The sequence below is a fragment of the Schistocerca cancellata genome, chromosome 8, assembly GCF_023864275.1.
Source record: "Schistocerca cancellata isolate TAMUIC-IGC-003103 chromosome 8, iqSchCanc2.1, whole genome shotgun sequence".
NCBI classification, from domain to species: Eukaryota; Metazoa; Arthropoda; class Insecta; order Orthoptera; family Acrididae; genus Schistocerca; species Schistocerca cancellata.
In genome coordinates, this window is record NC_064633.1 from 105321527 (window position 1) to 105334583 (window position 13057).

At 45.0% G+C, this 13057-nt stretch overlaps 1 protein-coding gene across 1 annotated transcript in view; it reads right to left on the minus strand.

The window, feature by feature from the left end:
• LOC126094673 (ubiquitin-like protein 3) overlaps positions 1 to 13057 on the minus strand; it is a 487449-nt gene that overhangs the window by 84842 nt on the left and 389550 nt on the right. Inside the window, exon 2 of the mRNA XM_049909183.1 lies at positions 3927 to 4035. Coding sequence (XP_049765140.1) covers positions 3927 to 4035 — 109 coding nt within the window. The remainder of the gene's footprint in view (positions 1 to 3926; positions 4036 to 13057) is intronic.

Below are 13057 nucleotides of genomic sequence, written 5' to 3' on the forward strand. Positions count from 1 at the left end.
AAGGCGGCATTGTAGCATCACGAGTATGAGAAGAGAAGGGTATCGTCCGAGCCGCCTCCGCTCGTTTCCGATGAAGGAAAGCAGGGTAATGGTGGGAACAGATCAAAATTTCCGCAAAATGGCGGCCCAAGGTGTTGGAGATAGCAACAGGGTCCACGATAACATCGGCTGCTACTGTCAGGCCGGAAATTGGCGAATGGATCTTGGTCCCAGAGAGCCGTCGGAGGTTGGCCCACACGACAGAGTAAGGGGTGGAACTGCTAAAAGAACTAGTGAATGAAATCCAGCTTTCTTTTTTGCTATCCCGAAGAAATCGACGACACTTTGCACGCATCTGTTTATAATGAATACAGTTGGATGACTGTTAAAAAAGCGGAGAGCGCGTATCCGTGCGCGAATTGCGTCGGCGCATGCCTCTGTCCACCAAGAGACTGGGACACAGCGTGGTAAAGATGAAGTGCGAGGAATGGAAGGTTCTGCAGCAGTAAGGATAACGTTTGCGAGACATTCCCGCTGGTCAATACAACTGGGGAAATCTTGTTCTTCGAAGATAGCCAGGGAGGAGTAAAGCCTCCAGTCAGCCTTAGTAAGCTGCCATATTTGTGTAAACGCAGGTGGGGTAGAAGTCAGCAAAAGGGTATTACATGGGAAATGGTCGCTCAAGTAGGTGTCAGAAAGAACGGACCACTCAAGGCAGTGGGCAAGCTAGGCAGTGCGGAAGAATAGGTCCAAATGGGAATAGGCGCGTGAGGAGTCAGAAATGAATGTAGGTGCTCCAGTATTAAGGAAGAAGTGGTGGAGTTGATTAAGATCAGCCAAGAGGGGCACTTCTCTGACAGGTTCTGGGAGAACCCCAAATGGGATAATGCGTAATAAAGTCACCGAGTAGCAGAAATGGGGGAGGTAACAGACCCATAAGCTGAAGGAAATCTCCCCTGGTGTCATCGAATGACAGAGGGACATAAATGGATAAATGGTACAAAGGGAAACCGTGCGTGGGGAAAGAAAAGGAGAACTGCAACAGCTTAAAGATGGGTAGTCAGGAAGATGGGTTGACTATGAACGTCATCCCGTATGAGCAGCATGACGCCTCCATGGATTGCCGACCTCAGGGAGAAGGTCAAAACGAACCCGGAAAAATGTGGAAGCTCAAAGTGGCCATAAGGACGCAATTTTGTTTCCTGAAGGCACAGTACAAGGGGACTCTGCGATGCTAAAAGCAGCCGTAAATCCTCTTTGTAGGACTGAAGGCCGCGAACGCTCCATTGGAGGAGAGTAATGACGAGGACGAAATGAAGGGGTGTCCCCTTGGCGGCTGCCGAATGACAGCCTGCGAAGACTCGCTGCTACAGGGCACAGAAGCAGGATGATTCTGCTCCATGAGGTCCACAGAAGCATCGGCTTGCTTGTGCTGTCAGTCTGTTGAGTCCAACTCAGCAAATCGGTTGGTGGTGCGCACCAGTGACATGGAGGCTGAGCGGGCTGAGGTATCATGTCGCAATAGCATCGATCTGCGAGTTGGTGAAGGACAAGACTGTTTGCCTTTGGTGACTTCTTCGAGCCTGTCCGGTTAGTAGAGGAAAACGTAGATGATGTTTGGCTGGAGGGACGTAGGAAGTCTTCATGGGACGACTACTACTACTGTCCTTTACGGTCTACCGGTTGCGTGAATGGTGGCTTCGCTTCTTGAGGCGAGAGTTCAACGGCTTGTTGTACACCTCGACGGCGGGATGGCGATGCTACCTTGACACTGGGCGATTTCACAAGCTCAGAGCTGAATTTGAGGTCGAATCTCTGTGTGACCATGTCCTTCATCGAGCGAGAGGTAACAAGACCAGAACTACAAGTGTCAGACGGGAGAACGCAGGATTTGCGCCTAGCCAATAACTTGTGAGCGAGTGGGTAAAGCACTTTTTCCTTTATCCGGATCTCCTGGACAGCCCGCTCATCAAGATACACGGGACAATCCAGAGAGGAGGCGGCATGGCCGCCATTGCATTTGATACAGCAGGGAGGAGGCGGCGGACAATCGCCCTCGTGTGCATCCCTACTACAGGTTACACATTTGGCTGGGTGTCGACTATACGTTCTAGTGTGGTTGAAACGATGACACTGGTAGCAGCACATCGGGTTCGGAATGTACGGCCGGACTGTGATAATTTCATAGCCTGATTTGAGCTTGGACGGCACCACCACCCTATCAAAGGTGAGGAAAAGAGTGCGGGTGGGCATTAAGGATGAATCTACGTTTTTCATTACACAATGGACGGCAATGACACCCTGATCAGAGTGGTAAGACTGGATTTCGGCTTTGGTTACACCGTCGAGCAGCCTGGTGTAAATTACACCACGGGAAGAATTCAAAGTTCTATGGGCCTTGACACGAACGGAGTAGCCGTGGAGAAGCGAGGCAGCAAGCAGTTGTTGAGAATCAGAAGTTGTCTCCAAATGCAAAGTGCCATTCTGTAAACGAGAGCAGGATTTCACGCGGCCACCTATGGCATCAACATATTTCTGAATAAGAAACGGATTTACCGTTGCAAAGAACTAACCGTCTTAAGTATGTGAAACCACGATGAACGGTGGTGCAACTGGAAGGGTCTTTGAATCGTTCGCCTCGTTCCATTCACGTTGATTGTGAAGGTGATTGGCTCATTGCGAGAAAATCCCCTATGATTATCAGTTATCTCCGATGGAGCGCTCCTTCCAACTGCGGGGCCCCCTTCACAAGGAGACGCACCTGCCTTCGATGATTGTTCACACCAAAGGTCACACCTCCCGAACACCTGACAGAGGGACTAATCGGCAACTTTGGAAGGTAGCAGCTCAGGCAATCAAGCGTCTGTGGGCCTGGCCTGGACCAAGAGGACAGACATGGAGCACGGAAGGGAAAAGATGCTGCAAAGGCTGGCGCCCCGTGGTAGCCAAGCTCGAACCCGCCATAGTATGGCGACCACCCTGGGGGATGAAGAAACAGTGATTCCAGTATCTTCGTACAATCAGTACCATCCTTACCCCCCCCCCTCCCAAAAAAAGAAACCTCACTAAATAATGACTGACTTCTTACAAGGCTGTGGCCTACACATACAGCTATCAGCCTCTTAAATTTCTCTGTATCCGCCGACACAAATTTGCTGTAATTACCCGATGCACTAGTAATATAGTATGGCGTCGGCAGGATAGAATATCAAATGACAATAAACTGAAAATAATACAAATTAACTATTTGTTGATGACTAAGGATGCAATATCACTTCCTTTAGCCACACTGTACTGTAAGTCACAATTGGTTTCAGTTCCCGCTTGTTAGTTATATGGCCGGCCGGGGTGGCCGAGCGGTTCTAGGCGCTACAGTCTGGAACCGCGCGACCGCTACGATCGCAGGTTCGAATATTGCCTCGGGCATGGATGTGTGTGATGTCCTTAGGTTAGTTACTTTTAAGTAGTTCTAGGCGACTGATGACCTCAGAAGTTAAGTCCCATAGTGCTCAGAGCCATTTGAACCATTTGATTTGTTAGTTATCTGCTTCATCCATCTAATCTCCATTATTCTTCAGTAACACTGCATTGTTACTTTTCTTCGGGCAGGTATCACAGTCTTTCAAACGTTAATATTTTCCATCTTCATATTTATTTGCAATATTGGCCAGTGCGCAAGCACGAGGCACCGAGCCATGCAGCCACGTTTGCACGGCATATGCCGAAGGCCACACAGCTTGGCCATTAGTGTAAAATGAATAATACTTACAGAGCGAGGTGGGAACGTTATCATTTAATTATGGGACGTTTTCACAACTTTTAATCCAAGTCACGCGATGAACTTACAATTGCAACACAATTAGTAAATTAATGCACGCAAAAGGCTTCCTCCATCAGTATGAATTCTGTACGCTTGCCGCTCGCTGTGTGCCGTATGTGTTGCCCACCTTCCGGCCAGTTGTCGAAGACGGTCTGCGCGATGTCGCCGGCCGAGTCGCTCGGGCTGAACAGGAACTCCTTCGTCTTGCCGCTGACCAGTATGAGCCGCAAGTTGATCTGCAACACGAGCGAGAAAACGAATGTGGAGCGCAAGTACGCAAGAGTGAATCGGCGAATCCAAAGAGTACACACATTTAAGGCTTCCATCAACTTTCAAACCGAGGACCCTTTTTCTCCTGAACTTGCCCACCTGCTCTTTTGACACTACAACTTAACTCTGTAGTTTAGTGGCAGTCACTGTTAAAATAACTGTTTGATATTTAAGAAAGCTCCAATACTTGCTACACGTAGTGCATTCTTTTTTGATTAAAAAACTACAGCAGGTTTTGGCCTATTATTAATGTTTGGATATCTTTAGACCAAATTTTGGCAATCCTGACAACGTCTTCAGTACGTACTAAGAATAACATTTTCAGATTAAAAGATATAAAATGTTGATATCAATATTTTACTCATCACATGAACGGATTCCCAAAAAATTGTCCAAGATGTGGTAAAAGTATTTTCCAATCTTTATCATTACATCCTTCCAATATGATGCACATATATAAATCACCTTGCATCACGTAAATGGACCTCATAGTACATTTGCAAAAAATCACTCATGTCGCTCCATAGGCTAAGTGTAAGTACAGACTACTCTGACATGACGTGGAAACACGTCACGTCAAGCACCGTGGGACCACGTCAGACATGAAGTGGTGTTTACAATGGCCTGACGTATAGCAACATGAAACAACTGCTTCGAGAGCATTTGTGCTGGTTGTTTTGAACCTGCAACCATGAATGTATTCCCTGTTTTTGACATGCTGGAAGAAGAAGAAGAAGAAATGGCCGCTCTATATATTGCATCCTATCAATATGGGGCAAGACGAATTCGGGGAGTTCCGAAATTAACTGCCTCAACTACACTCCTGGAAATGGAAAAAAGAACACATTGACACCGGTGTGTCAGACCCACCATACTTGCTCCGGACACTGCGAGAGGGCTGTACAAGCAATGACCACACGCACGGCACAGCGGACACACCAGGAACCGCGGTGTTGGCCGTCGAATGGCGCTAGCTGCGCAGCATTTGTGCACCGCCGCCGTCAGTGTCAGCCAGTTTGCCGTGGCATACGGAGCTCCATCGCAGTCTTTAACACTGGTAGCATGCCGCGACATCGTGGACGTGAACCGTATGTGCAGTTGACGGACTTTGAGCGAGGGCGTATAGTGGGCATGCGGGAGGCCGGGTGGACGTACCGCCGAATTGCTCAACACGTGGGGCGTGAGGTCTCCACAGTACATCGATGTTGTCGCCAGTGGTCGGCGGAAGGTGCACGTGCCCGTCGACCTGGGACCGGACCGCAGCGACGCACGGATGCACGCCAAGACCGTAGGATCCTACGCAGTGCCGTAGGGGACCGCACCGCCACTTCCCAGCAAATTAGGGACACTGTTGCTCCTGGGGTATCGGCGAGGACCATTCGCAACCGTCTCCATGAAGCTGGGCTACGGTCCCGCACACCGTTAGGCCGTCTTCCGCTCACGCCCCAACATCGTGCAGCCCGCCTTCAGTGGTGTCGCGACAGGCGTGAATGGAGGGACGAATGGAGACGTGTCGTCTTCAGCGATGAGAGTCGCTTCTGCCTTGGTGCCAATGATGGTCGTATGCGTGTTTGGCGCCGTGCAGGTGAGCGCCACAATCAGGACTGCATACGACCGAGGCACACAGGGCCAACACCCGGCATCATGGTGTGGGGAGCGATCTCCTACACTGGCCGTACACCACTGGTGATCGTCGAGGGGACACTGAATAGTGCACGGTACATCCAAACCGTCATCGAACCCATCGTTCTACCATTCCTAGACCGGCAAGGGAACTTGCTGTTCCAACAGGACAATGCACGTCCGCATGTATCCCGTGCCACCCAACGTGCTCTAGAAGGTGTAAGTCAACTACCCTGGCCAGCAAGATCTCCGGATCTGTCCCCCATTGAGCATGTTTGGGACTGGATGAAGCGTCGTCTCACGCGGTCTGCACGTCCAGCACGAACGCTGGTCCAACTGAGGCGCCAGGTGGAAATGGCATGGCAAGCCGTTCCACAGGACTACATCCAGCATCTCTACGATCGTCTTCATGGGAGAATAGCAGCCTGCATTGCTGCGAAAGGTGGATATACACTGTACTAGTGCCGACATTGTGCATGCTCTGTTGCCTGTGTCTATGTGCCTGTGGGTCTGTCAGTGTGATCATGTGATGTATCTGACCCCAGGAATGTGTCAATAAAGTTTCCCCTTCCTGGGACAATGAATTCACGGTGTTCTTATTTCAATTTCCAGGAGTGTAACAGAACACTAAGAGCGGTTTAAGTGGTATTCCAGAATGGCAAAAACTGACTTCTACCATCTCTTGAGCTTGGTTAGCCCGATAATAGAGAAACGCTCCACTCAACTCAGGGAAAGCATTCCGGCTGGGATGCGAAAGTTTGCTTGAGGAAAGAGCTAATACATTACTTTATTATATAGCACAGTGACATTTTGGAATTTTATTTGATTTTCTTTTCACAAAGTGTGTTTTGTTATACGTCAGAAAAGTAATAACAGATTAGTAATATTTTCTTGCTGCTTCTATTGCCAATTGTAGGAGAACCTTGAGTCCGTTGTGCAGTCCAAGATGTGTTCAGATTGCTGAGGAGATGGTCGGTCTTGAGGAGGACTGGTGGAATGATGATGGATTTGTATTAAGAGTGTTGTGGTAACCAGAGTTCACCTGAAATGAGCTCCCATGTGTAGCTTGCAACGCTGCCCCCAAAACAATGTTCCTCACTTCCATCTTCACTCCGATTTGCACATCAGGACGCCGTTTTTTCACATTTTTCGCCATGCCGAGGAATAGAAGTTCGCATTCATCGTCCACGTCGTTACTTGATGCAACGGGTGCACTTTGCAGAAGTACTTGGGAGCTCAAACGTTGGTTGTCTTTCATAAATGTAACCATTTCTTGTACGGATGACACTAAACGTTTTATTCCACGATACTACCTTACGGGCTTCGCTGAAGGTTGGGTAAAAGTTGTTGGACAATCTGACACATTGGTCGTGGGATTTTCGGTGGCCTCCGCCATTATAGGGACTGCACTTTGCAATAGGTATTTTCTTGGTGGGTTAGATTGGGAACTTTCTGACGAGACCACCTGTGAATCTGTTTCATCAATCGGACATAAGCCAATCTCTTCCCGTGTTCCATCATAATCTTCATTATTGGGGCTGTCTTCCGCATTTCCTCGAGTTTTTCTTGTTACGAGAGCTGGATCCGAAAAGGCCAAATCATCTTCAAATTTCCATTTGCTCAAACTCTTCGCTGCCCGACCTGATTTTATGGCTCCACGGTGTTTAGCCTGGATATACGCATTCCGTAGTTTATTCCAATTGTCTTTACATTCATTACCTAGAACAGAGAAATTAGTTTAGAATTCTAGGTTTATCTTTAGTCATCTATTAGTTATTCATTTATTCTCCTTTGGCGCCCAAAGACAATAAAAGGTCGCCTAGTTGCCAAAGGACAACGTTAAGAGCAATACTTCGATAATTGGGCTTTTTTCACTATTCACAGGTACTTAGCAACTGGGAATTCTTATAGAATTTTTGCTTTTTCTTTTCGGATTGGATTTTTATCTATTGGAGAAATAGTTAAAGAGTGTTGCGAGGTAATTTGGAAAACTCTACAACCGATATACATGCCAGAACCAAAGAAAGAGGAATGGAAAGAGATCGTCAAGGATTGTGATGAGAAGTGGAATTATCCACAATGCACAGGAAGGAACTTTGGACGGCAAGTACGTTCAAATCCGATGTCCAGCTGGTGCTCGTTCATTGTACTATAACTACAAAGTCACATATTCCATTGTTTTACTGGTTTTGGTAGATGCAAATTACAAATGCACGCTTGTTGACGGTGGAGCTTACGGCAAAAGTAGCGGGAGGAACTTCTGAGCGATCTGTGATGGGGATAAGATTTGAAAGCAACAAATACGGCGTTTCACAAGACAAAGAGCTACTGCCAGCAATGGAGAAGCAGCCATTAAAAGTGACGACGAGAAGGTATACAACTACCGCCTTTCAAGAGCTCGACGGACTGTAGAAAACGCGTTCGGAATTCTAGCAGGGCGCTGGAGCGTATTTCTAAAGCCTTTTGAAACTAAACCAGAAACTGCTGATATAATAGTTTTAGCTTCCACCTGTCTACACAACATGCTTCGGAATACATCAACCAATATTTCCCCTTTCAAGGAACAAATCCGAATGGAAAGTGAACACATTCATGGTGTAGCCAACCTCGAATCCATTCGTAGAAATTTCGTGAGAGAAGCGGCCTTCACCAAAGTTCAAAATGTACTTCGTTTCTGATTATGGTCCAGCAAGTTATTCTTGGCAATGGCACTCCATTCGAAAGGGTAGAGTTGCTCCGTGAAACGTCCAGCATTATTTATTTAATAGGTGCATTCATTATAACCAACCATTTTACGTTCAATATAACCAAGTTTCAATTTCAATTTTGGGTGTTATTTTTAGTTATAAAGTCAAATAACCTAATTTTTATTATAAATATCTGTTATATTCACATATGGTTTTATTTGATATCGACTGATACTTTTTCCCTAACAATATCAAATATAACGCATATTGAACCATTATAAATTGTAAAAAAAGAATTAATAAATATGTATGGAAAAAATAACTGTTTTCACTAACCTGGAATACCGAGTTTTTCTCCTATTTCGTCCCAAGCCCCTTTCTTTGAATGCTGGTTACGATATTCCCGGTTTTTAGGGTCATACAGCACCAGATTTGACCGAACGTACTCAATCAACATCTCCTCCATCTTCAAATAATAAATGGAAACGACAGAGGAAAAACCAATTGACTCTCCTGACGCCTTCCCACTACTGACGAAACACCTAGATCTTTTGATATTCTTCCCACGCATCGTAAGGCGTGTTGCGTCAGATGCCATCATCCAACGCATTCCCACGACACGTCAGCTCAATACAAACATATGCGCACAAAAACCTGTATTGCATTTTTATATCACGCGCATTATGACGTGTTCCCACGTCCATCAGAGTAGTCCTTAACATGGATGCTTCTAGGCACTGTCAGTTTTACGAAGAGGAAGAAATCAAATGTGGTCGTGTCTGGCCTCTAACCTGGTGTGTAAATGTGTCTGTTCGTGTCTTTTCAAAAATAATTTTTTGTACGCTATGTTAAAAGTTATATGGTACTGCATTCTTGCAGAATCTTCTGATCAGTGGCGGCCTGTGAGCACGTGCTAATGTGCTACAACACACAATAAATATTACACTAAAGTTATAGCAATCCCCTTCGAATGCGAGAAGGAAATCTCACCAAAATTACGCCAATTCTCTTCACATGTGTGCTGAAATGCTGTCTCCGCAAAAACTGGAAACCAGTGTCGAGTGCTGAAATGACAGTCAGCCGCACTATGATCAAATCAGAGAAGCGACGCAACTGTCAGTTTTCGATGCCACATGCCCTGATGTGACGTCATCCCTGCTAGTACTGAGGGTGCCACATTGCTTGTATCACCAGGTCAGCAGTTTTCGTTGAGCACTGCAGGCACAAAGTACGAGGCACTTTAGAGGTGCAACTGTTGTAACGGCACCGCGGCTGAGTCGTTTAGGGCACAGACTGGCAATTCGTCGGCTTGGGTTCGAGTCCCGCTGCTACCAACAACTTTTTTTCCTTTTTATTTATCTCAATGTTAAACTATTAATTATAAATTTAGATCCTTTGGCTGCTACAGACGTTCTCTCTGGATTCCGTGCTGAGAGTGGCTTTCTTGTCGCTGTACTGCTCGCCTTATGCTGCCTGTGATGGGAGACGATGGTCTGACCGTTATGAAATACTTATCATTCGATATTAAGAAAACTATTACGCAAAAAAATTGATTTTTGCACAGTTTACAGTTCGATATCTTTGCTCAATGTTGTTGTTGATGTGGTCTTCAGTCCGAACGTTGGTTTGATACAGCTCTGCATGCTACTCTATCCTGTGCAAGCCTCATCATCTCTGAATAATACTGCAACTTACATCCTTCTGAACCTCTTTACTGTATTCATCTCTTGGTCTCCCTCTATAATTTTTACCCTCCACACTTCCCTTCAATACTACACTTGTGATCCCTGTGTGTCTCAGAATGAGTCCTATCAACAGATCCCTTCCCCTAGTTAGGCTGTGTCGCAAATTTCTTGTCTCCCCAGTTAGCTTCAGTCCTTTCTTATTAGTTAGGTGATCTACCCATCTAAGCTTCAGAATTCTTCTGTATCACCACATTTCAAAATCTCCTATTCTCTTCTTATCCAAACTGTTTATTGTCCACGTTTCACTTCCATGCATGGATATACTCCATACAAATACTTCCTAAATCTATATTCGCTGTTAACAAATTTCTGTTGTTCAGACTATTTCAGCCATCATCAGCTATTTTGCTGCCCAAATAGCAAACCTCATCTGCTACTTTAAGCGTTTCCTAATCTAATTCCCTCAGCATCAGATGATTTAATTCAACTACATTCACCTGTCCTTGATTTGCTTTTGTTGATGTTCATGTTATATCGTCCTTTCATGACACCATCCATTCCGTTTAACTGCTCTTCCTAGTTATTTGCTGTGTCTGACAGAATGACAATGTCATCGACAAACAAAATAGCTTTTATTTCTTCTCCTTGAACTTTAAACCCTACTCCAAATTTTTCTTTTGTTTCCTTTACTGGTAGCTCAATGCACAGATTGAACAACATGGCAAATGTCTAACTCCTTTCTCAACCACTGCTCCCCTTTCATTTCCCTTAATTCTTGTACATGCCGTCTAGTTACTGTACAAGTTGTAAATAGCCTTTCGCTCATGTATTTTGCACCTGCTACCTTCAGAATTTCAAAGAGACTATTCTATTCAACATGGTCAAAAGCTTTGTCTAAGGATACAAATCCTACTTACGTAGGTTTGTCTTTCCTTAACCTATCTTCTAAGATAAATCATAGGGTCAGTACCGCCTCCCGTGTTCCTATATTTCGCCACAATCCAAACTGATCTTCCCCCGAGATCGGCTTCTACCAATTTTCCCATTATTCTATAGAGCCTGTTAGTATTTTGCAAACATGACTTATTAAACTGATAGTTCGGTAATATTCAAACCTGCCAGCACCTGCTTTCTTTGGAGTTTGGATTATTACATTCTTCTTGAAGTCTGAAGGTATTTCGCCTGTCTCATACATTTTGTACACAAGATGGAAGAGTTCTGTCATGGCTAGTTCTCCCAGGGTTGTCAGTAGTTCTAACGGAATTCTTTTCGCAGAATCATACCTCCTATCTCATGTTCATCTATGTCGTCTTGCATTTGTATAATACTGCCTTCAAGTCCATCTCCCTTGCATAGACCCTCTATATACGCATTCCACCTTTCAACTTTCCCTTCTTTGCCTAGGACTTGTTTTCCATTTGAGCTCTTAATATTCGTAGATCAGATTCTCTTTTCTCCATAGGTCTCTAATTTTCCTGTGTGCGCTATCAATCTTATCCCTAGCGAAGTATGCTTCTAAATCCTTACATACGTCCTCTAGCCATTCCTGCTTAGCTATTTTGCACTTATCATCACACTGATTTTTTAGACATTTGTATTCCCTATCATCTGCTTCATTTGCTGAGTTTTTATATTTTCTCCTTTCATTAATGAAACTTAGTATCTTCTGTGTTATCCAATACTTCTTACGTATTTGATCCTCTGCTACCTTCACTATTTCATCTCTCGAGGCTACCTATTCGTCTTCTACTGTATTGCTTTCCCATGTTCTAGTGAACTGCTGTAATGCTCCCTCTGAAACTCTCAACTTCTGGTTCGTTCAACTTATCCAGGTCCCATCTCCTTAATTTCCAACCTGTTTGCAATTTCTTCAGCTTCAATGTACAGTTCATAACCAATAAATTGTGGTCAGGGTGCACATCTGCCCTGGAAAACTCTCACAAATCTGGTTCTGAAATCTCTATCTTACCATTGTATAACAGGGTATGTCTAGGTCTCTCCCACGTACACAACTTTCTTTTATGATTCTCAAACCAAGTGTTAGCGATAATTTAATTATTCTCTATGCAAAATTCTACGAGGCAGCTTCCTCTTTCATTCTTTTCCTTCTCTTCCTACTACTGGATTCCAGTCCATCATCACAATCAAATTTTCGTCTCCCTTAACTATCTAAATAATTTCTTTCATCTCATCATACATTTCTTAAATATCTTCATCGTCTGTGAAGCCAGATGGCGTATGAACTTGTACTACTGTGGTGAGTGTTTGCCTTGTGTTAGTCTTGGCTACAACAATTCGTTCACTATGCTGTCCTTAGTAGTTAACCCGCATTCCTATTTTCTTATTCATTATTAAACCTACTCCTGCATTACCTCTATCTGATGTTGTGTTCATAGCCTTGTTTCACCTGATCGGAAGTCCTGTTGCTTCTGCCACAAAACGTCTTTAATTTCCACTGTATCTAACTTCAACCCACCCACTTCCCTTTTTAAATTTTCTAACCTATCTGTGCGATTAAGGATCTAGCATTGCACGCTGCGATCCATAGAATGCCAGTTTTGTTACTCCTGATGATATCCTCCTAAGTAATCCCCACCTGGAGATCCGAATGGGGGACTAATTTAGCTTCAGAATGTTTTGCCTAAGAGGATGCCATCATCGTTTAACAAAACAATAGAGCTGCATTCTCTCAGGGGAAATTACGGCCGTAGTTTCCCCTCGCTTTCAGCCGTTAAAGGACTGAATTTCTTTTCGTTATTCATCATAGTTACTGTTTTGCATCAAATGAGGTAAAGCATAGCACGAAATATGTACGGATAAAAGCCGGGCTGTGTGGCCGAACGGTTCTAGGCGCTACAGTCTTGAACCGCGCGACTGCTACGGTCGCAGGCTCGAATCCTGCCTCGGGCATGGATGTGTGTGATGTCCTTAGGTTAGTTAGGTTTAAGTAGTTCTAAGTTCTAGGGGACTGATGACCTCAGAAGTTAAGTCCC